Below are 25,503 nucleotides of genomic sequence, written 5' to 3'. Positions count from 1 at the left end.
GCAAGAGCCTGCAGGTGGATTGCCGCTTATGCACGGTGTAGCCAATGCTGTGCATGGTGCAGTGTCCGCTAGGCCAGGTTCCAACTGCAGGCTCTCCTTTAAAGTTACAAATAAACAAACAAACCGGCTTGCTTGTTTGCTTGGTGGTATTTGCTGATTTCTGCATTATAAATAGCCCCACGTGGCTGATAACCTCAGCCAATGATGCATCCCTAAATGTGAATCTGGGAAGAGACATGACCCAGTTCTCTACAGTTTCTGTCTTACAAGGCGCTGTGCCTATAAATAGCCAGGGACACAAATCAATGTAAGAGATGAAAGAATAACGAGTTCTGAGTATAACTAAGTATCATTCCCTGAGAAACATTTCAACAGCAAACTCATTTTTAAAAGTTGGGAATAAGTAGATAGATAGATAGATAGATAGATAGATAGATAGATAGATAGATAGATAGATAGATAGATAGAGGAAGGAAGGAAGGAAGGAAGGAAGGAAGGAAGGAAGGAAGGAAGGAAGGAAGGAAAGAAAGAAAGAAAGAAAGAAAGAAAGAAAGAAAGAAAGAAAGAAAGAAAGAAAGAAAGAAAGAAAGAAAGAAAGGAAGAAAGCAGGCTTCTTGATAGCACTTGCTGATTTCTGTGGTCTATGTAGTCCCACGGGGCTTTAAAACAATGTATTTAACTGTATTATTTTTAGTGCCAACTGTGTTCCATACTGGTTCAGAAGATAGGTGGGCATTTTTCCTGTAAAGTTCCTGTTGACATGAAGCCTTCAAACTTCTCTTTGCTTCTCTGCAGATCAGCAAACAACAGCTGCAGACCGTCAAGGACCGGTTCCAGGCTTTCCTCAATGGAGAGACACAAATCGTGGCTGATGAAGCCTTTATGAATGCTGTCCAGAGCTACTATGAGGTAAGCACAGCCTGCAGGATGTCGCCAGCCTGGCACCAGCCTGGGCTGCTGAGCTGAGGGCCACAGAAGAAGGTGTAGGACCTTGGCTGATGCAGACGGGTCAGTAGTCGGTGAACTGGACTTGCAGTTCCACGAGAATTCTTAACTTTTATAAATATTCTTCCTCAAAGCACATTCTGCCTATCATGTGTGCGTCATTAAGGCTGTGACCTCAATTAACCTTCCAGTGGCAATGTTTTCCCGATATATATGTTTTCAGATATGGTTAGCTGGTCTTTGCCAAGCATTTTACCTTAAATAGTGGTCTGCCAGGGTGAGCCACGTAGAAATGATCTGTATTTGGAATCCGATGCCCCTTGTGGCAGATCCATTGTCAAAACAGATGACAACAATAACCCTAAGAAACTGACTTGTGAACATTCTTAATCTGGGGCACCATGCTAACATTAATGCACAAATAATCATGACGAGCTGAAATAAATATAGGGAAATTTAACAACATCTTTTCCTTATGGGGTCATTTCATGTGTGTTTGCTCTGCTTCCCTCCCCTCCTCCTGTCCCACTCCCTCTCTAAAGCTTCGTCCCTGCCCACCAGTCGCTCCCACCCATGTGGTTTCAATATAATTGACACCTTGGTAGAGAACCCAGGACGCCGCAACACTCTCCTTCCCAATTAAAGGATTGTTCTCCTGTCATGGAGACAGTAGAACAAGTTCACAGTAAGCACTTGTGAGCAACATGCTGCTGCTTATTTATGACGCATATAATGTCCTGTCTGCATGTATGCCTGCAGGCCAGAAGAGAGAACTAGATCTCATTAGAGATGGTTGTTTGCCACCATGTGGTTGCTGGGAATTGAACTCAAGACCTCTGGAAGAGGAGTCAGTGTTCTTAATGTCTGAGCCATCTCTCCAGCCCAGCTATTAAGCTTAGAACCACAGACTCCTTTGATGCACCACCTCCCTGACGAGGTTTCTGTATGGGGCTGTTTTAGAAGGCGAGGTCACTTTTATATGTGACCTCTTTTAAATTTTATATTTAAAATTTAAATATTTTCCTTTATAAGTTACAAGTAGCAATTGCTATTGCCAGTAAGCAGATTTGGAATCTTAGTTATGTATGGCCTTGAAGAACTTAATTCTAGATAACAAAATATTTTGCATAGAAACTGCCTGGAAATGAAACTGATCACCTCCTTTTCCCCAGATTCCCAAAGCCAGTGGGTGAGAAATGAGGGGATGCTTGTCAAAACAGGCAGCCCCTTCTCATGTTTATGCTCATCAAGTGGAGTTTATGAATCTGTATATTACAAATCCTAATTGGGATGCTCATTTGACTAACGATGCAAATTAAAAGAAAGTGCCATTTCTATTAATTAAATTTGAAAATTAATCGTCATCAGCATGCTAATGAGTCTTCATAAGTTAGGATATCTATAGTGATTTGCTGGTTTCCTTGATAGTGGCTAGTTTATATGAAAGAGCTCCTTCTGGGTACAGGGAGAATACAGGGATGGAGAGTGATTGAATCTTTCCCATTAGGATTTGAGTAGCCTGGGAAAGAATGCAGGGATTAGACATCCAGCCTCTGTCTTCAGGGGACACAAGGATGTCCCACCAGCTCAGCAAATCCAGGGACAAAGGAAACACATTTCTTTACTGAGGACTCTGGCAAAAGCCCAGGGACTTTTGCACAGTGAGTGGGCTTGAACTAGCCTGACTACAAGGCTCCAGCCAGGTCCACCTCTGGAACCTGAGTTTAGGCTTAGCCTGTTTCAAGCATTGCAGCAAAGTATACCGGTGTCCCAGTGAGAAATTAGTGGTTGTTATTATTATCCTTTTGTCAGAACTGTGTGGCTATATTCTCAGAAAAGCAAACCACTGACAAGCCTTCTTTCTGCTTCTCATTGTCTCTCCCCTCCTCTTTCTCCTCTCTCCCCTTGCCTTTCTACTTTCTTTCTCTTTCCTTTCCTCTATTCTGTTTCTCTTGTTCTCTCTCTCCCCCTCTCTTCCTCCTTCCTTTCCCGTCCCCTCCCTCCCTTCCCCTCTCTGTCCTCTTCCCCTCCTCCTACCTTCCTTTCACTTTCTTTCCCTCTCCCAGCCCTCCCTCTTCCTCTCTTTTTCTTCCTCTCCATCTCTCTCCTCCTTGTTTGCAAATACAAACCTGTTCATATGTGTGTGTGCAAAAACACACACACATACACACACAAAATGCCCTCCAACCTACCATACCATTTCTTCCCATTTTAACCTACCAATAGCAATGATGTGACACTTTAAGGAATAATAGAACTGTCTTCAAAGATTCTGAGAGTACTACAGTAGATAGGCCAGTCATAGTCATTACTTGTGTTGCTAAGGAATGAATTGTCCACATATTACAGTAGTGAAGAGCCATTATGGAAAAGTGAAAGCGGACCCACTCATGTGCGCATCCAGGCCAGATGAGCCAGAGCAGCTATCCTTACATGCAAGGAGAAAGGGAAGTGGGGAGTGGGTAGGACACAGGAGCCCACACATTCTGATGGCTGTGAAGAGTACACAGATGGATTTGTTTTTTCCTAGTGGCTCTGATTGTCAGGGAAAATCAAACACGCTGCAGACTAATCCTTTAGTCTCCTAAATTATGGCTGTGAGGCCCAAGGACGACAGCAGAGTCCCCCAGGTGTGATCCAGTCATTACATATTTTTCACATCCACATGGTCTTCAGGCCAGGCATCAAGGCACCATCAGGACCCTAGAATTTTAAATAAATGTGTCATAAGTTTGAGCCTCAATTTCTTCCTCTATAAAAGTAACCGTGTACTCCTGCCACAGTGCATGCAGAGGTCAGAGAACAACTTGCCAGGAGCCTGTTCTGTCCCACCTTGTTTATGAGGCAGGGTTTCTCTCATTACTTCTGCTATACATTTTTATGTGCGTCCAAGGGTTGAACTCTGGCCATCAGGCTTGAGCCATGATGCCTGTACCCACTAGGCCATCTCTTTGACCAAGAATAATTTACTTTTTAGAACAGATCTTTCAAAGAGAAAGATCTGCCCTGGCCTCAGTCTGTCAGCAAGAAAGTGGGAGCCAAACTGAGCTCCCTACAATGTGCACATCTGTTAGGTGTGAGTGTGTTCATATATAAAACACTCTGGAGGTTGCTTAGCAACCTTGCGGGAAAGCAGGGCTAATGAATGGACCTTGTCTGTCCGAATATCTTCCACCTCTTATTCAGGCCTGTTGAGGAGATGGCAAGAGAGCTGGAGAAGGTTTATTGGTGCTCTGGATAGAAGTGTTCGCAAGGATGAAGCCCTCCTATCACAGCTACTAAAAACTGAAAAACAAAACAAAAAAAAAAAAAACAAAAACAAAAACAAAAACAAAAAAAAAAAAGAATACAAAGAGGTACACTAGTGTTCACATAAGCTGATGCCAGCTTGAGCCTCACTTCTCTTTTGACAGACTAGGAATCCAAGGAAATTTTATCTTACCTCATTTTGACACCCTGCTCCTCCCCATTTCCTCAGTCCTCAGCCTCCCTTCCCACATTGATGGCTCTTCCTGTGGGGACTGAATCACATCCCGTTTCTGAGCTGAGAGATCACTTTCCTTTACAAAGTTTCTCAGCTCTATCCTCATCAAAGATGGAAGGCTGGATTGGCCTCAGGTGTTGCTGAAAGACCATGAGGTCAAAAGAGATTAAGTGATTTCTAAAGTTATCACAATGTGTTTAATATATACTGAGTGACTACTCTGCTCAGGAAGGGACCAGAGAGTTAGCATGTCTGCAACATACTGTCATCATCTGGTTTGCTCCTGGCTATGGGCTCCATGGAATGTTGGTCCTAACTCACTTGTTTGGAGGTCCATGTATGTGTCTGCCAACTCCTCTTTTCCCATCTCAGCCTGATGTGATCCAATTAATCAGCAGGAGTTTTGCTGGAAAAGTCTGTGCTGTTCTTATCAGTGTACTCCAACAATTCACGTGTTGAGCATCACCCAGACATTATTTTAGGTACAAAACTTTTTTACAAACTAAACAAGGAGCTTGTGAGATGACTCAGTTGATAAAACATTCGCCATGCGAGTATAAGGATGTATGAGTTTGGAGCCTCAGAACCCATGTAGGTAAAGATGTACACAGAAGCATATGTTTGTAATCACAGTACATCTAGAACAAGATGGGATATGGAGAAGGGAGAAACTCCTGGGTCAGCTAGCCTGTTGTAGGCAGCAATGAACAAGAGGCCCTGTCTCAAACAAGGTTGAAGGTGAGGACCAACACCTAAGATTGTCTTCTGACATCTGTCTGTACACAATAGCAATTATGAGTACACGCACACACACACAGGCACACATGAATGCCCACATGCACACACACACACACACACACACACACACACACACACACACACACACCAGGGAGAGAGAATAAAAAAATTAAGAATAAAAAATAAAACTCTATAACACTATCTTCCCAAAACATAGAATCTACCTTGAGATTCAAATATTTGCCAAATACTCATAAAATTACGAGAGATGGAGGCTAAGAAAGGGAATGGGGGGAATAGATGTGATGCCAAGAGTTTAATCGGGCTCTCCTTGGTTTGTGGGACACTGGTGTGGACAGCTGGGGAAGAAAGCCTGGCTCCATTGTTGAGTGAATATTTCTAAACTTCTCACAATCATTAGAGCAGACAACAAAGATTGAACCCTTTTGTTTATCTCACCACTGTTCTTTACCTGGCCCTTCTAAGGACCTCTCAGTTGGCTCCTTCCACTCCTGGGGCTCATGTCCCAATTTACAACCATCAGTGTTTCTCTGGTGCCCTTAAAATGCAGGCCAGTAGTTGTAATGCCTATGACCAGGCTTCTGGATATGTAGTCACTCCTACTCACCTCATGCCAGCAGTCCCACACCTCATTACCATGGTCTACCTCAGTTCTCCCTGTTTCTTCCGCCAGTTGGCATTGTTAAAATAATTGTTCCTTCAGTCTGAAATATCTATGTCCTCTTTGTTCTGTTCTCTGTTCACTTTCACTTCCATCTCAGAGGTATTTACTTCTGGAAGATTTTCATGTCCACCATAGTCCCACACAAGGTGCCCCTGGATGCTGGGTTCTCCTTGACCACCATAGACCCACTCATAGGCACTCTAACTACTGTGTTCTATGCTGTCAGTGGTCATTCCAGACTGTGATTTATTTTGTATAAGATTGTTAGGATGATTTCTGTTGCATTCTGTAGGTGTTCAATCTGTGCCTTTCCACTATTGTACCCCAGTACCTAGTGTAGTGTATCCCACATAGTAAGTGCTCAAAGAAAGAATTAAATAGTCATGAAAACATTGCAGCTGGAAGGATAACGCTAAGACCTCTAATTTAACTTTCTCAGCCTTCAGATGTGAAATTGGAAATTCAGAAAGGGAAGGTGACACATAATCTTGCCTTGTATCCCCATCCACAATGCTGCATTATCATCTAAAGATACCTCAACTTGCTTTACAATTTTACTGTTCTTCTGTGAATGTATACATGGTTATTTTGGTGTGTGTGTGTGTGTATGTGTGTGTGTATGTGTGTGTGTATGTGTGTGTGTGTGTGTGTGTCTGTGTCTGTGTGTGCATGCATGCGTGTGCGTGTGTTTAAGTTGAAGATTGGCATTGACCTCACATGTCTTATTCAATACCTCTCCTTGATCCCAGAACTTGCACATGTGACAGGCTGGTTGGCCAGTGAGCTTCTCAGTTGCTCCTGTCTTCACATTGCCAGTGCTAGGATTATTCTTGCACATCACTTTACATGGCTTCTAGGGATCAAACTCAAGTCCTCATGTTTGCACATCAAGTGTTTCAGTGACTGAGCCATCTCTCCAGCACCCTATTATTTGAGACCGAGGCCCACAAAGGAGACTCATAATATGTCAGGTTAAGCAAATCCTCATTGAGCAGCACAGGCTCCCGAGTGAACTCTGTCTCATGAAGGCTGGGACTAACATGGAATGTATTTGAAATATTTCCTCTAGTTGACTTAAGAATTAATTCTCAAACCTACATGAGCTCCAAGTCCCAGGCCATCAGAACATGGCATGGTCTTCACCAGGGAGACAACACCTCAGCCTCTTGTCTAAACCACTTCATTGACTCAACAATAAATGGAAGCCACATTGGTAACAATTTTTCAACCAGTATGACTTTGTCATGATGCACAAGGCTGCCTGCTTTTCATCACGGCCCTCAAGACACCCTCAGAGCTACAAGGCAAGTGCTGGCCTCTGGCAGGGAAAGGGATGTTTGATCTGCTCCTGGAGGACCTTTATATGCTTTCTGGAGCATGAACAGGACACAGCTCCAAAGTGTCAGTTATTTTCCTCTTTGAATCTGAAGCAGTAGCATCAGCACCTTGTATTAAACTCCATGACTGTAGCTTCTAAATGTGAGCAGTGGAGCAAGAGAAAATGGTCATTCAGAAGTGGCATCTTCCCAGGACTCAGGCAGCAAAGCTCAGAGGTCCTCTGCTTGGTGGAAGAGCCCTAAAGGGAAGGAGGAACCACAATGAAGTCGAAAGACCATGAGGAGATTGCTTAAAAGGAAAAGGCACTTGCTGCACAAGCATGAGGGCTTGAGTTCAAATCCTTAGACTCCACATAAAAAGCTGAGTATAGTTGTACATGCATCTGTAACAACCTCACTACAGGGATGAAAAGACCACAGCAATACAGGAGCTTGCTGGCTGCCAGCCTAACTCCAAGTTAAGCAACAGACTCTATCTGGCTCAAGGAAATATGGTGAAAAATGATCAAGCAGGACAGGGAATGTCCTCTCTGGACTCTGAGGATGCACGAGAATGGGGGTTCATACATACCTGTGCACATATACCACATACATGTACCATGCACACACTCATGTGCCTATGTACTCTCTCTCTTTCCTGGTCCTCCTCTCTCTCTTTCTCTCTGTCTCTTTGTCTCTCTCAATCAGCATGTGCATGTGACTAGACACTATAGTCAGGCAGTGGTAGTTATGATGGGCAAGCCCCTTCCACTGTGTGGAATCTTGGTTTCCCATCTACAACAGGCATGACCACCTTGTGGCCCAGAGGTCCCATGTGACTCTAGACAGCTATGAAGACAGCCCAATATAGAATCATAAACTTACTGAAAGCACTATGAATTTCTGTGATTCAGTTCTTCTTTTTGGAGTTTGACTTTATAGTTCTTGTGCATTTGTAGATGATAACATCCTGTTGCAAAGACAAAATGTTGGACACACCTTCCAGAGTAGACTAAACCTAAAAGTGACATCATTTTTAGTTCACCCTCAGAGTTCTGTGTGCCACCCAGAGACCAGAGATACTGTGAGGAGCATGCATATACTCCTTGTACATATAGAATTGCATGTCTGTCAAGGAGACAGAAAATTAACACACATTTTCCTGATACTTAATTCTGGTTATGATAAGTGTCCTTAAGGAGACAGAAAATTAACACACATTTTCCTGATACTTAATTCTGGTTATGATAAGTGTCCTTTAGAGAATAAATGAGAGGCACGTGGTGGTTAACATTTAAGTGCTGTATGCTAGATACTTACTGACAATAATAACAGCCCCTGTGGCATTTAGGGAGCCATGCGCCTTTATAAGTGCTCTTTTCAAAATGACCCATTTAATTAAAACACCTATATAGAGTCGATTATTACCTTATTTTATAGACAGGAACACTAAAGTTTTGAAGAGGTTCACTTACCACAGTTTACACAGCCACTGAGCACCAGAGGCTGAGGAGGGGCCACCCAGTCTAACAGACTGTAGTCTCTGCCTGTCAGATCAAAGCTTGAGGCCACTTGGTAAGCTCAGTAGCTCTCCTTTATGCTGAAGTCCTGATTTTAAAGTTTTATTTAGAGTGAAGGCATTAAGAAAAAATGCCAGAATTAAGCAATTCACATGCTTTAAATACCTCTTATTATAATGTATTGCTGTAATTGTTTTCACATTGGAATTGGTGGTAGTCTTTTTCAGACTTATAGATTAAGCTTTACCAAAAGGTCTCCAAGTAGAACAAACAACACCAACACCGTGCCAGTACACTGCAATAATCTCTATGGTTTCAGGCATTCAGTGAGGGTCTTGGGCCACACCCCCTCAAAAATGGGAGCTATTATACTATTTTTACTCTTGCTTTAAGATTTGGGCACTGAAGAAAGTATGAAAGGAACTTGTTTGAAATCACACAGCAAGGATCTGGTAAGTGGAAAGTGACCCACCCTGGCACATTCCGTGGTACATGTGAAGGATGCAGGCCAGGGCTGTGGGACCTCCATGACTGACCCCCTCTTTCTTGTCCCTCTCTTGCTCAGGTGTTTCTCAAGAGTGACCGTGTAGCCCGCATGGTGCAGAGTGGGGGCTGCTCGGCCAATGACTCTCGAGAGGTGTTCAAGAAGCACATCGAGAAGAGGGTGCGCAGCCTGCCCGAGATTGATGGCCTCAGCAAGGAGACTGTGCTGAGCTCCTGGATGGCCAAGTTTGACGCCATCTACCGTGGTGAAGAGGACCCCAGGAAGCAGCAAGCCCGGATGACAGCCAGTGCAGCTTCTGAGTTGATTCTGAGCAAGGAACAGCTCTATGAGATGTTCCAGAACATTCTTGGTATCAAGAAATTTGAACACCAACTTCTATATAATGCCTGTCAGGTAGGTGCCTCTTCTTGGGCCCTGACTGTGGATCAGCCGAGCCCATTGTAACTTTTGCGGGCTACTTCTTGATGGGGAAACATTAAAAATCAAATCATATTTTCTAAGTGTGCTGATGAAAGATTGACTATATTGAAGACTAGATTATAATTGTGGTTTTATCAGATGCTAAAGGACACTGAAAGATTTATGTGAGCCCTTAAGCAGTTTCTGGGCTCAAGGACCCTAGGACTGGCCTCACTGAGGCTGAGGAGTAAGTAGGCCCTGGGAGAATGGTGTGGCTGTGGTGTGTAAGAGCTAACAACCAATAGTATGACTTTATTACAAAGATGGCTCTGCCTTGAAGTGGGCAGAGTGTGCAGGGTGAGGAGTTCCTACATCTCCAGCTAAGAGGAGAGCTAGACACAGAGCCTGGCTGTTCAAAGTGATTGACAAAGAAATCCTGCCAAGTTTGAGTTGAATTACAGCCCAATTCAGTCACATCATGAATCTCTGCGTGCATCAGAATGAGAGATGGACTTTGGGCTCTGCTTGGTACCACTCCCAATAGGCTTGTCTTTCCTCTTGGTGGAGGCTTGGATAGCAAGCTTCTGGGGATTGTGATTTCCTACTTAAATATATGAGGCTATCCAGCAAATATTCACTGAGTTTACTTTGCAAGGCTTTGAGCTATTTTGTGTGTGACACATGTATAAATGTATAAATGCAGGTATAAAATGCATATTCTATCTACATTCCTAGAGAGATTCAACCTGGGATCAGCCCAGGAATTTGAGTTTCAAACAAGGACATGCCTTCCTGGTAGCTCTGTTGTCCATTCCCCTGTGAGAGCTGTCAGAGCCCCTCAGCCTTACTCTGGTTCCCCTGAGTCAACTCCAGGCCCTGCAACAGGTTGAACAGAGACACTGTACCAGAATAGCCAAGAACTGTCCTTGTCCAGACTCACAGGATCTGAGAGAAGCTCCCTTCCAGCTGCTCACTAGCTTTGAAGCCTTGAGGTTTGTGACCCTTTCCTTGATGATATGAAATTATACTGTGTTAAATGTTGATTGAACCTCATGGCAGTATACGCTTCTTCCAATAAGAGTTAAAGGACACATCCCATTGTAAAAATTTTCATTAGCTTTTACCAAGTCAAAAATGCTCCCCTAGAAGCTGCCATGCACTTAGCCCCATTTTTATTGGCAGAAGGATGGAGGAAATAGAGAGCTGATGGTGCTTATCTTTACAGGGAAGCATTGGGCTCAGTTTTTATGTTTTCCATTCGAGCTTTTCTATATCTCTATGCTTTTTATATTAAGCACATATTTATTTTATAGACCAAAAAAATAGCAAAAATCTCAGCAAGTAAATAGTGAAAACAATGGAAAGGGGAGAAAAATGATCCTCTGAATCATTTTCTAGTCTTCTGCTATTAACATTGCATCTTCATGCCTTTGCCACTTCCAAGGTTTACCTGCATGACTATTTGATATGTCTTACTACACCTACTCAAATTCAATTTCTTTCTTAGCTCATCTTTACCTTAAGGAATAATGCATGAGAAATCCCAGCTTTGATGCACTAGTTTTTCTGTTTTTAAGTACACACATTAAAAGTGAAACAGAACTATTAAAATAGCAACCTACCATTGCTAAGCCCTCTTAGATCATTCACAGAATTGGGGATGCCCAAGATCAGCCAGAGAAGCCTGTACTCTGACAGACTGACACTGGAAGACAGTCTCTAATGCCACACTGACCAGAGCAGCTTTCACCTAACGTATGCTGAGCTAGCCGCAAAGGACAGATCTCATTTACCCTTTCCACCAACTGCCTGATACGGTACATGTGGGCCGGCAAGAAAGGGTGCTGAGCCCCTCTGATCCCTGTTTCCAGGAGTCACAAATGAGAGATTCAAATCCTCTCTTTCTCAGATTTTGTGCCACTTTGCAAAACAATGCCAATACTCAAAAGCCAGAATGTGGAGAAATAATTGAGTTGCTTTTATCATAGACCTACTGACAGTTTTTTGTTTAATTTTACATTTTCTATGCCTTTGTGTCCTTATAAGACAAACAAAGTCTAGGTGCTTCCAAACTCAGAAAGTGCGCATAGCATTTTCCTCTTGTGCACAACATTTCCTTGAGGAGCTATGTTCTGCAAGTTTCAGTGATGCCCCTTTCTGAGAAGCTACCAGTGACTGCCAGTCTCCTCTTAAAAGGGAGGTGGAATTTATGAAAGAGCAATTATATCAGTTCTGAATCAGTTGTCTGTTGTAACATGAGCTGTCTATCAAGAAAAACGAAGAGAGCAGGAGTTTCTTCACAATATTCTCCTTATTGTATAGGAAAGTGTCTAATGGACCATTTTGTTTGAGCGTGTGTGGGTTGACCAGAAAAACACTTGCTCATACCTCACCTAACATTCATTGTGAAGCCAAAGGCAACCCATTATGACATCAGAGTTGTTTCCATTTTTCATAGTTCTGAAGAGGCAGTTGTCTGATCATTTGAGTTGAATTCTAATGCTAACTCAAAACCCCAAGGTGAGATCCATTGTTTCATCTAAGAAATGAGTCAAAGTCTGCCCTGCCCCCTATTCATGAAATCCAGGGCTGTTACTGCTCATAATGACACAGTACTGAAAGCATTTTGAAGATATAACCACTCTCCCTTTTTCTCATTTGTTGTCATTCTCATGCCCAGTTGATCCATCATTTGCTTCTGCCTACACTTGTGTTTAACATTACAAGTTATTCTTAGTTACAGCATTCTAAAGAGTGTGAACATTTCTCTGAAAAGCAAATTGCAGGGTCTGGGGAGATAGCTTCATGAGTAGAATGCTTCCTACAGAAGCGTGCAAATTAATCCTGCATCAGCGTAAAGGAAAGCATGATGGTATGCAATTATAAGCCCAGTCCTGGGCATGTGAGACAAGACAATCCCTGGGGCTCACTGACAGCCAATCTAGCCTAACTTTCAATTCCCAAGTCCCAGGGAGAGCCCTTGTCTCAAACAACAAGGCAGGTAGCACCTGAGGAAAGATGCCAAAGTTTATCTCTGACTTCCACATGTATGTGGACACACACCCACAAAAATATGCATCCACAAACAGTCAAGTGCATATGTGCACACACACAAATGCACGCATGCATGCACACATGCATACACGTATGCACACACGCAAAAAAAAAAAACAAGCATCATGGACTTACGTGATCATATGTTAGAAGGAAGCAAGGGTACACTCTTATAAGCCATCTGATGTTGGGATATGGGTGAGAAGAAATATTTCCTTTGGCTTCAATCCTCATGTTTGAAAAATGCCCTGCTGATCCTGTGTTAACAGCAGAAACGTCAGCAGGTTCTCCAGAACCATCATCTGTGCCCAGTGGGCAGTGAGGATAACACGCACACTCCCACTGTTAGCCAGGAGATGACACTGGCCATCTGTAAATTTCTAGAGCGTTTTCAGAGAAATCTGGAAAACCTGCACATAAACACGTGGAATGTGTCATCTTAACCTAGAAATACCTTTACATTTCTAATACTCACTTCTTTATCCCTATAGAATTCCAATTCTCATAGCAGTTTATTTCCTTTCTTTCAAACCACCACACTTTTGATGATGCAGTTTATCTTATTACTGTCTGCCTTGGATTTGATTAACACTTGGCAGCTCTTCACATAGTTTCTTAGACTCTGAAGAGAAACCTCACATTATCAGGCTTTCAGCTGTGACCCAGATTGCTGGGTTGTATCATACCTCATTACAGAGCCCTTAATCTCTACATAACAGCACAGCTTTTTCCTGGGTCACGAGTTTCCTAAAGATGGGCTGGATAAAAATTTGCTTCTTGGTGCTGACTCTATTTCTTAATGGCTACTTTTAGTCTTGTAACAACAGTAAAGTTCTTTGTATATAATGGTCTTACAATAAAGAATTGCTCAATACTTTGAAATTCTGGAATAGACAGCTGTAATGGTAGTAGTCGAATAATGTTGTTTAGAAACATATCGTTATTGCTTATTCATTCCTCTCAGCAGATTTTAAAGCATCTGATAAGAACCCGGCACCATGTGCAGTGGTCTGGAGGCAATGCCTAGAGATGTTACATTGCCCAAGGATGACCCAAGGCATAATTCCAGGTGCTCCTTTTTGCCCACCCCAGGCATTTGCAATCTATAAGTGTCATTTTGCTTGGATATTATATATATGTTTATGTTACATATATATATATATGTTTATGTTACATTGTTGCATAAAATTGAACAGAAATTTAGCAGCTTCCACTCGGAGTTTTTTTCTAGGTCAGAAATCTAGGCATCTCTCTTCAGGTTCTCTGTTTAGGGTTTCACAGGCTGGAATTAAAGCATCAGCCAGATTGTCCTCTCATCTGGAGACTCAGCAGGGAGGAATCCACCTCTGAGATCACTCACTTTGGTGACACAGCTCATGTCCTTGAGGCTGTACTCAGACTCATCCACAGAGAGACTCTGCTGTTGCTGCCCCTTGGGTTTCAGACTTGCTCTTTCAAGGGATTAAATCAGTCACCAGGATAAATCTCCTTTAAATTCAAGTGATTAAGACTTTAACATCTGCAAACAAAACAAAAAAAGAAAGAAAGAAGCAAAGAAAAAACCCACCTCTTCATTCTTGCCACCAAAAGTTGATTAGAAGAGAATCATCATTTCTGTCTGTGTAGTGGGAGGGACACTTTTCATTCTGGGTCATCCTAAAGCTCTTCCCAGATGTTCCTGTGACGAGTTTCTGTGTGTGCAATTTAAAGGAAACTCTCCCTCAGCAGCCTGCTAAAATTGGCTTCTTTAGTGTCTTTTGTTTTTCTGAGGAGATCCCTGGTAGGATAGCACAATTGCCCTTCCTCCAGCACTAAATTCTCATTTGTTTATGTCCTCCTCCACCCAAAACGTTATCATGCAACCTCAAGTAGAGAGCTTTGTAAAAGTTGCTATACAAATCAAACACGTATCAAAGATGAATCATGAACTATCCTTCTTAAGCATATCATTTTACTGCTTACTAAAGAGGAATGAAAAATGTCATGCTAATAAGCTAAGCATGCTTATTCTTACACAAAAAAATTAAAATCTTGGTACTACTAGACAAAGCATCCTTATCAGAACTGATCAAATTTTTATTTATAATTATCAGTGCTGAGAACAAAGATCTACATACATACATATACATATACATATATGTATATATATATATATATATATACTATATGTGTTATATTTTAATGTTTATACATACATTATAGTTCAGAATGGCTGAAGTATGTTTGGGGCCATCTCAGAAAGCTCGCAGTTTTGTCCTAACCCAAAGCCAAATTCACTTAATAGGTTTTAGGAAACTCAAGTCAGTGACTTAGACTGATTTTTAAAATTAAACATACTAACATGATATAACCAAAAATGAGGAATGAGAGTCATAAAAGGTATAGACGTTTTAATTTTTATTAGGCCATGATGTTTCTAGAGAGATCAGAAGACTTTGCATGTAAAAGCACTGTAATTTATAACATACAGAAGTCCTAAATTCCAGGTGTTTCAGGCAGCATTTGTTAGCATTTATGGCATGACGAAATGTTTGGCATAAACCTGACCTGTTACGTGTTAACAATGAAGGCTACAAGTAAGACGCATGATACAGAAGGCGGGTGCTGCAACCCCCTGGGTGTGTTATGCATTCCTACTTAACTAACTTTTTGTTTTTATATATTGGAAGCCTTACATTCTTGCCAAATTTTTCCATCCTCCCACTACGTTCAGCTAGAAGTCCTTTTATGGGGTCACGACTCACAGTTTGAGAGCCTGTGCTCTAGGCGATTTGAGATCAAGAGCCCTGTTTCTCACATTTGTCACTCTATAGCCAACACATGACTGTGGTACCAATGCCTGACTCAAGCAAATGATCCATTAATTGTCAACAGACTCCTATGTGTGGAAGCCCTGTGGGCTTAAACCCTGATGTTGCACAGGGGTCTGTGTTTGCTCCTTTCTTCCTGGTTAGGCAAAGTGCAATAGTGGAAGAGATCTGTGGTGGTTACTCTCAGTTGCCATCTTGATGAAATCTTGAATCCTCTGGGAGAAAAATCCTGTGAGGAGCTCCCTTCATTGGGGTAACTAAAGTAAAAAGGTGTGCCCGTTGCAGATACCACTATTCTTCTGGTTAGGATACTGGAATATATCAAAGAGAGAAAATAAGATAAACACAAACATCATCTCTCTCTTCTTTTTGGATGAGGATGAAATGTGGCCAGTTACTTCAGGCTCCTGCTTCCCTGGCTTTCCTGCATTAATAGACCACGAACTGTCTGCCAGCATAAAGCATTTCTTCTTTAAATTGCTTTTGTCAGGATACTTTATCACAGCAACAGAAAAGCAAAATAAGACCCGTATCAGTTACTCTTCTGATCCTGGGATAAAATATCATGTCAATGAGCAACTAATAGAAGAGTTTATTTCGTCTCACAGTTCCAGAGGGATAAGTGTCTGTCATGGCAGGAAGGCATGGTAACAATATCAGGAATCTGAGAGATCGCATCCTCAACCATAAACATGAAGCAGAGATTAAAATAGAAGTGGGGTGAGGATAAGACCCTCAAGGCCTGCGCTCAGTGACTCACTTTCCTCCACAGAGCTGCACCTTCCCATATTCTCCTCAAACAATCCTACCAACTGGGACCAACTGTTCAAATACATGAGCCTGTAGAGACCAGGTTCTCATTCAAATCATTGTAAGACTAATTGGCATACGACCTCAATGCACCTGCGAGTATGACGGTTTTATAGCATGACATCAAGAGAAGGGCCCCAGTGTTCTAGGAAGGAGCTTTCCCTCTGGTCACATTTAACCTGCCCTCTCATCATATGGTTGATCAAAGAAAAACAAGAATTAAATCTTGTCTTTCTGAAATCATGCACTGCCTCTAACAATTATTGTGTGTTTGAGGAACTTTCCATATTAAATGACTTTGATTACCACATGTGCTTCAGTCTTGGCAAGCAGAACAAGAGGAGATCAAGATGTATTCAGCATATGAGAAAATTCTACTCAGTTTGTGGGGACAAAATTAAAGTCACTGCAGATTTGGGAACCAGTAGCAATATCTAATTTTCAAGATCACATCATGGTTTCTCCTGTTTCTTCCTCAGCTGTTCCTGGAATACACAGTCAAATATTATCATTGCATCTGCTTTTACCAAGAGATTAATATCAGTAGGCAGTTGAATTGGAAGTCACTGGGTATCCTTCATGTAATCAGCAGAGAACTCTTCAGCCTTACAGACTGCCATAGAAATCGCATCGCTCTCTTCTGTCTGTCTCCAAAAAGGAATCAAGTGAACTGTCTTCCTCGATCCTTTCTCAGACTCTGAAGTATAGAACTGTAATCACAGTGTTAAAGAAGTATAGCTTCAGAAGAGACACAAAGATGATTTCCTCCTTTTTATACCTTTTGCCAAGTGATGGAGCCTCTTACAAAGTCCCCATACAATTCTGCAAATTCCGATATGGCTCACCAGCCCAGACTCCTCAATGACCAAGTCCTGGGATTTTCAGAAGCCTAGTCAATAGAGTCTAATATGCTGATTACATTTTGTGGTTTAGCCTTTTTCTTTAAATCCCTTCTGTAGCTCTAAATACAAATATTTGTTTTTATTTCCTTTCTGGAAGGTGTTTAATTCTCTATTACTCATTTATGGTAGACTCGGTCAGTAGTGGCCCTGTGAGCTTCCTGATTTCCTACCTCCAGTTTGAACAGTAATAACTGGCAAATCTTTAGATGTTACTGTATGTGAGGTGCTAAGTCTAGCTACAAATATATTTATATTTACAGAAATTTCTCACAATGTTTCTTTAATGTGGGTATTTAATATTATTTGTTCATTTATGTGGGTGTACTACCTATTTGTCTATGCATATACCATGCACACGCACTATATGCAGACATCACAAGAGGGCATTGAGCCTCCCAGGACTGACGCTGTGAGCAGCTGTGAGCTGTCTGATCTGGATACCAGGAAGGAAACCGGGTCTTCTGTAGGAGCAGCAGGCGGTCTTTACAGCTGATCGTCTCCCCGCCTCTCCACTCCCTGGAAGGAAGATATTTTAGTGAAGAAGTGAAAACTGGAGTCAGAGTGAAGGACAGAGAAAGAGAAAAGAATGAGGGAGGAAAGAAGGGGAGGAGGGAAGAAGGAAGGCAAGGAGCTTGAGATTTTTCTAAGGACAACAACCATGTACCCTAGCTAGAGTTTAAAAGCAAGACTCTTTAGCTGAATTGGTTGGAAATATTGAGGTATGCTTTCCAAAGAAAGTTTATTGATCTATCTTTAGGAGGACAAGCATTGAGTTTTACTTACTCTTTTTATGTCTCTTTTATATGACTTGCTCAAATTTGCTGGGGAAAAATCAGCTGAGAATGCAATTCTGTTGCTTGGTTAATTACTTAATGGTGAATGGTAAGGCTTTTGTTGGCTTCTCTCATTTAGGTTAGGTGGTTAGGAACAATGGCAATGGGGCAGTAAGAGGCAGCGGAGCAGAGCTTCAGCAGCTGCATGTCTTGTAGACCTCAGAAAATGACGTGGTTTGCTTGGCCAGAGGAGGAAATGGGTAAGAACTGAATGGTAAAGAGATTGTTTCGATTGAATAAAGAGAGATAGTCTGAGATGTGAATTATCTTTTCTGCCCAATGGTAGACAAAAGTAGAAAAGGTATACTATGAATACAGTGTGATTGATTGCGGAATTAGCCTCAGTTCTTTTCTTGTCCTAAATTAAGTTTGTACACCCAATTGTGACTTGTGAGCTAGACTTCTCTACCTCTTGACTTTAACCCTCACTCTTATACTTGCTTTGTTAATGAGCTATCTGTGGACTTAAAGAGCAAAGGGCTTGATATGCCTGGCTGACAATTCCTACACCTTGGTGATATTAAAAAAAAATCATACCCCAAGTAATTACTGCCGCCAGCCTGTGCTTCCATATAAGACACATGAAATTAAAATAACTTAACCTATATTAGAACCAAGTTAACCCAGCCCATAGCCTGAATCATACAGCTATTCCCACTCTAAATGAGCAGGGCTTTAGCTAAATCAAAACCTCATGGACATGATAATGAACACAAGTCACTGAATTCCAGATAGTTTTACTATCCAGCTTTAATGTGGCAATAATGAATGTAGAAAGCATTTAAAATACGTATACGTTGCAAGCAGTAATGTCATGCTAAGATATAGATATGACCATAATGGGGTTCAGGGTAAGTGCTGACTTCTCTTCACAGCAGCAACTGCTGTTATATTGCTCATGTTTTCCCTCCTGTTTTCAACCTGAGGTGTTCAAGCTATAAACTGTATTTGCGCTTGCTTCCTCCTGTTAGGCTGATGTGTTAACTTTAAAAGGCTTCTCTGTGATGTTGGAAGAAAGAAGACAGGTTGCAAGGCATGAAGATTCGAGAATGGGAGATTGGTGGTTTTCCTCAGCATCCAAGAGTGAGCTCGGAAGCTGAAGAGATTAGGGAACTTGACAAACCCAGGAATGTGGACTTCCTGTTTATCAAAGGCAGACAGTGAAGCTCATCAGAAAGCTACAAAGCCTGTTCCTTTATAGGGATCTCTTTACTTTGCTGTTGCACATGCGTTCTTATTGGTTAGCTAGTTCTTCATGATAAATTAATCTCAATAACTCAGTATCTCAAAAATGTGTCTTTTCACAAATCTTCAAGTGACCTGACTGGTTTGTCTAGTCACTCCTGTACTCACACTCTCTCTCTTTTTTTTTTGCTGTGAGTTTCTTGGGAGCTCTATTGTATTTGGAGATCCTGAGGTCTCATTCAGAACTGTCTCAGTGTCTCTCCCATCGTGTCCTGTGGGTGTAAGAACTTGCAGAGCTAGCCAAGACCCAAAGATTGGAGAAGCAGATTCTCTTGACTGGAGGAGCTAGAAATCCATATAAATCCATATTGCATATGGCTAGCAACAGAAGGAAGAATGGTTGCCACTTAGAAACCTACCAGAAATCCTCATGCCACAAGCGTTATTAACATTCCCTAGTTCATAACTGGTTAAAACCAATGCAGTTGTCACCACAGCAGTAGATTCAGGACACTGTGCATTTAGAGAGAACATGCAGATGCTCAAGCCTCTTCTATAACATGGCATAGTGTTTGTATATAACCTACGCACATCTTCCTACAGATCTAGACCACCTCGAGATCGCTTATGGGAGTGGGTGGAATATGAATGCTGTGTGGGCTCTTAGACCGTATTGTTAGGAAATCATGTGAAGGATAATACTCTGCTCAATGCGGACATGATAGTGTGTTCTAATATTCTTGTTCTGTGGTTGATGGCATCCCCGGATATTGAACGTGTGGTTGTAGGTGCCCAACTATATGTGCTCAACTCATTTCGCTGACTTCTACAAGTAATAATTTAGAAAATAATGTTTTTCTTGCTCCAGTACAAACAATAAAAGGGGAAACACTATAAATGACAAGGAATTAGGGTCTGTCAACCACTCACCTTTCCTGAGGGAGGAAAAAATTTGAAATTCTTCAATGTGGAAGTCCTTTTTATTTTTTTAAATTTTATGTGTGAGGGTATTTTGCCTGCATGTATGTCTATGTACATGGACCATGCCTGGTACCCATGGGATCCAGAAAAAGGCAACAGATCCCCTAGAACTAGATTATAGATCATTGTGAGCTGCCATGCAGGTATGGAAAATCAAACCTGTATCCTCTGAAGGAGAAGCTAGTGCTTTTAACCACTGAGCCATCCTTCCAGCCCTGATGAGGAAGTATTGTTTTCCTCAGAGAAGGACTAGGAATTATAGAAAGGCAAGTCCAATCATTGGAATTGTCAGAAAGCAGATTGCTGAGTATCATTCCAAATGCTTTCAGAGAACTAAGTTTCCTGATTATTTTTGCTCCTGGAAGGCATTTTCCTCCTCATGATGTCACTCTGAGATAAGAATACGTGGGCTTTCTCATCTTATGGAAGACCAGGAGAGCCTCGTGGTAAGCTGACATGAGAGGGGCATTAGACGTGTAACCTGCATGTCACATGACAACAAAATAGCATCCAGCCATGTACATACTTCATACGAGTTGAACCTTTCCTTGGCAGTGCTCTGGGGAATAACAAGATCCCTGCTCTCTCAATGGCGCTGTTTAATGCATGAGACAAGACAAAAATAAAGCCAACAAACACCATTTCTCCTGGAGAGAGATAAGGGCTGTAGAGGAAAATGTAGTTGAACAAGAGGGCAAAGGGACTACTTGAGATTATGTGGGCAAAGTGTCTCTAGGCTTTGACTCCTGTGCTGAGCTCGGGAGGTCTGGCAGAAGGGAAACAGCTTTTGATGAAAGAAAATTTGTTGGGGGCTGGGGCTGGAGCTCACTGATAGAGTTCATATTTGCCGTGTGCAAGTTGCCAGGTTCAATCTTCAGCACCACATACACAGGAAGAGGGTAGGAAAGTGAAAGACTATGGGAAGGGTTGGGGAAAGAGAAGGGAGGAGACATCAAGCTTGGCCTAAGGAGTGAAAATGTGAGCAGGGCTCTGTGGTCGCAGCACTGGGAGAAGAGGTGCTTCCACTCAGCAGAGGGAGGCGCTGATCACCAGGGTAGCGCTCTGTGTCTGGGTTTAGTCTGAGGATAAGAAGAATCATCTAATGTATGGGGTTTTCTTTGTTTGTTTTGGGGTGGGTTTGTTCTGTTTTGTTGTTTTCAAAGCAGGGTTTCTTTGTGTTGCCCTGGCTGTCCTGGACTCATTTTGTACACAAAGCTGGCCTCAGACTCACGGTGACCTGCCAGCCTCTGCCTCCCCAAGTGCTGGGATTAAAGGCGTGTGCCACCACACCTGACTTCTATTAATTTGTGAGTGAGAGTTCAAGGTATCTGATTTATTCCGTAAGGTATGAAAAGGTTGTCGTCTATGGGAGCTTCTGGGATTTCTTATTCAGGTTTTAAACAGTTTATTGAGTCCGTACTTTTGAGAGAGGTTGTTAGCTGTGCTCCTTGAATTTCTGCAAATTATCTACACATGCATTACATAACAGAAAACACTCCAGAAAGAACTCTTTCCTATTGAGTCATTATTTCTGCTCTTCCCAACTCTGCAGCTTCTTTTAAAGCTGTAGGGTAAAGGTAGCAACTAAATCTTTCTATGTAATGACTCTCAACCCCTTCCTTAGGATTAGAGTTAGTACTGGGGTTTTTCTGTGGAATGCAATGGGAAAATGTGGAGCTAATGAGTTAGGAAAGTTTACGGTGAAACAATACACATACTCCTTGGCTTTGTCTCCATAGAGCACTGCCTGTATCAGCATAGGCATATAAAATTCACAGATCCTACCTGCTAAAGAAATAATCTGTTGAATAGCATGCCAAGCTATTATTCAGAAACCTATTAGTATCAACTGTATTTATTTTTAATTTGTTGAAAAGTAAGATTTTTGTGGAAGTATTTTTCTCTTTATACTAATGTTCTTCTTTTGTGCCCAGTTACATAGTTGACATTGTTTGACCTTTATAGCTCCCTAATAATTCAGGAATGATAAGATCATCTGTCCCCTTAAACGTGATGGGAATGACAGCCAGATGGGTGAAGGACTGGCTCAAGGATGTCACAAGTAGCAGACTTAGAACTTAAAACTTAGCCAGACAGCTTCCATATATGAATCCCCTCACTGCTCAATGGCACACCTCTGAGACCCATCCACCTTCATAACAAACACAGACATTAATGTCACATTAGGCAGATCATACAGGTCAAGCTGTCAGTACAGACGTCTATGTCCTAAGGGATCCAAAGAGCTTCTTTTTCTCTGAAGAGAACGTCTGAGCCAGTGGCTCTTCTGTTTTGTGGCTGCACCGTCACCTAAGGTACTGTCTATATGCACACAGTTGAAGTCGTTCTGCTAGCAATACACAGACTGTGGCTGAGCAAGTGACAAACAGACAAACAAGCTGCCGCCTTGGCACTGGCTGGTTTTTGTTAACTTGACACAATCTGAGAAGAAGCAATCATCACTGAGAAAATACCTCTCTAAGAATGGTCTATTAGCAAGTCTCTGGGGACTGTTTTTTAAACGAATGATTGATGTCCCTGTGTGAGCGTCCCTGGTGTACATAAAAACGTAGAATGGGCAAGCCATCAGGAGCAAGCCAGTAAGCAGTGTTCCTCCATGGCTTCTGCTTCAGTCCCTGCCTCCAAGTTCCTGGCCTCAAGTAACCAGCCTGACGTCCTTCTATGATAGAATGTGACCTGAGATTTATAAGCTAAAACAAACCCTTTTACCCCCAGGTTCTTTTTGGTCACAGTCTTTTGCCAAGGCAATAAAAACCCTAAGACACCCTTTAAAGATGTAACGAGATATTTTTCCTCACTTGGGCTCAGGTACCATTGGCAGGAACCTAGTTTCCTGGCCACAATTTTTATGAAGAGTCCTGACATGAGTAGGCTCTGGATGGAGAGCCATATGACAGCTAAAGCTTCTGAGGACCATGAAGAATTAAAGCACTTTAAAAAAAATACAATGAGAACAGACACGAGGGCATGCCCTACATTCCGCTGTTTTTCAATATTAGAAACAAAGTATACAAAATAACTCCCAGCCCAGTAGCACAACTCTTTCCTGCAGATTGGCAGGATCACGGTGAATGCTCATGCTGTCGTTGAATCTTAGTCCTTGCACTCTCCCTCAAGCGCAACTGCTTTCTGCTTTTGCTGTTTGTCCCTCCACATGTCTCTTGGCGCACTGCCTTCATTAGCGACCACTGTGCAACTAATTGCTCCTCTAGTAGTGCTGTGAGTCCTTTGAATCTTCATGACCATTATACAGAGCATTTTTTTTTTTTTGGCTTTGAGTCCCTGCACTGAAGAGGGTCATTCATGTAGCTGCACATATGCTCACCTTCCTAGACACATCTCATTGTGTGTTTACTATCATTTATTGACTTAGTAAAGACATTATGTTACCTTTGCGACTGGACAAAAAAATGTTATTACTAATATCTCTATACACGTCTTCTGAGCACCTGTATAAGAATTTCCTCAGGGAGCATGCCTGGACATAGTATTACTATTTATTAAATATCAGTACAGGATATAGTCAATTAACTGTACATTCTCTTGATAATAATGTTACATATTTTACTTTTAACACATAACCTAACTTCAAAAAGAAACCTTTTTTTAGAATGAAGTAACAGGGCTATTTCCCATTGCTGTGGAGGATACAAGGCAGTTTAACACTTTAATGCACCCAAATTAGTGTAGTTATCCACTGAAAGATTTGTGCATGGACATTTGCAGTTCTATCCCTATTAACTAAAAACTGGAATGCCTAAATATTCACCACAAGCAAAATGGATCAGTTGTAATACTGAAACACTAGAATGCATTAATACAAAAAGAAAACCCTAATTGCTACATTAAAAAAAAAAAGGGATGAATCCCATAGCTGCCACACTGAGAGAAAACATCTAAACCAAAGAGGGTAGTCTATGGTTTCATTTATATGTGTATTATATGTAGAAATAAAATATCATTCAAAGCAACTTTGTGCCTTATTAAGTGGAAAGGAGAGATAACAAATAAGAGGAGAAGCTGGTCAATGGATCCCGGCCAAGCCTTACATCCTGATGTCAACCTGAGCCTGCTCCTTGTGCCCCAATGTTGAAAGAGAAGCAACTCCCACAGGTTGTCCTCCGGCCTCCCTATATGCAATGTGACACTAATGCACACACACACAGTCATGCACAGAGACACACAAACACAGATATGCATGCACAAAGACACACACAGACATGCATACACTCACATATGCACAAACTCACCCAAAAAAATAAAATTTTAATGCAAAAAAAAAAATTTAAAGAGAAAAGACAATGATTTAAAGACTTTTTAATTTCAGTTTCAAATATGCTGTATAACACAAGTGCAGCGGAAAAGCACAGGAGCTCAGTGCGAAAGTTTCAAACCAACAACTCATTTTAAATAGGACAATTTATCAACAAGTTTAATTGGACTTCTTCTAGATTTGCAGGATTAACAAATTATTAAATTCAAAATACATTCCTTAAGCTTGTGTTTAGGGCAAATTTCCTCAGCTGTTGTGGTGTGTCTAGCTGTTCCCCTAGCCTCGTTGCCCTTGCTGTGTTCCCATGGAACCCATTTCTGTTGCTAATTTGATTCCATGTTTAAGGATGACTTCCCTCACTTTCTGTCCAGCCCAGCATCTCTGTTTATATAGAGATGCACGCACTTGGAAGTGAGCAAGTAACCACAGAGCCACAACTGAGTCAAAGTGACACAAGGTTTGTGAAAGTTAATCAGAAGTGTAGCCGCCATCGCTATCACTGAATCTTGGCTAACCCACTGCTTTTCTTACTTGTGCAATAAAGAATGCATTTGTGCCTGCTTTGTTTTACATTCCAGGAAAGTAGGTGAGTACTGTAGACAAAGGTAGTCTTATCCTAGACTCAAGAACACTCCCTCACAGGTGAGCAGAGCAACATGAATGAAGGTTCCTGTGACCTTGTACCACACACACGCGCACACACACACACACACACACACACACACACACACACATGCACGCACGCACGCACGCGCGCGCAACCTCTTTTTCCTGGTTTTTTTGCCTTCCTTGGCTTAGACAAATTTCCTGTTTCACCTCTACTTGTTTTCACTACATATTACAACCACAGAGAAAGTACCAAAGCCAAATGACCTGTCATTTGGGTCCTCATTCATCTCCTCTGTCACTGCCATGCAGGAAAATGGCAGTTTGTTAAATCCATGACTCCATAATAAATGAATGAATGCAGTATTCTCTGATGTTACGGAATACATTATGCCAAAATTTACTGGCTTGGAACAACATACTTGCCTTTTCTCAA

General features: G+C 41.8%; 1 protein-coding gene across 3 annotated transcripts in view; it reads left to right on the top strand.

Annotated features, from left to right (window-relative positions):
• Cadps (calcium dependent secretion activator) overlaps positions 1–25,503 on the top strand; it is a 444,339-nt gene that overhangs the window by 105,036 nt on the left and 313,800 nt on the right. For all 3 annotated transcript variants that reach the window (XM_055599062.1, XM_055599061.1, XM_055599060.1), the window contains exons 2-3: positions 796–909; positions 9,254–9,586. In XM_055599062.1, coding sequence (XP_055455037.1) covers positions 796–909; positions 9,254–9,586 — 447 coding nt within the window. The remainder of the gene's footprint in view (positions 1–795; positions 910–9,253; positions 9,587–25,503) is intronic.

This window comes from Psammomys obesus, unplaced genomic scaffold, assembly GCF_907164565.1.
Source record: "Psammomys obesus unplaced genomic scaffold, mPsaObe1.curated_primary_1811, whole genome shotgun sequence".
NCBI lineage: Eukaryota > Metazoa > Chordata > Mammalia > Rodentia > Muridae > Psammomys > Psammomys obesus.
Note: the sequence above shows the minus strand (reverse complement) of the source record. Positions and strands in the feature narration are given on the sequence as shown.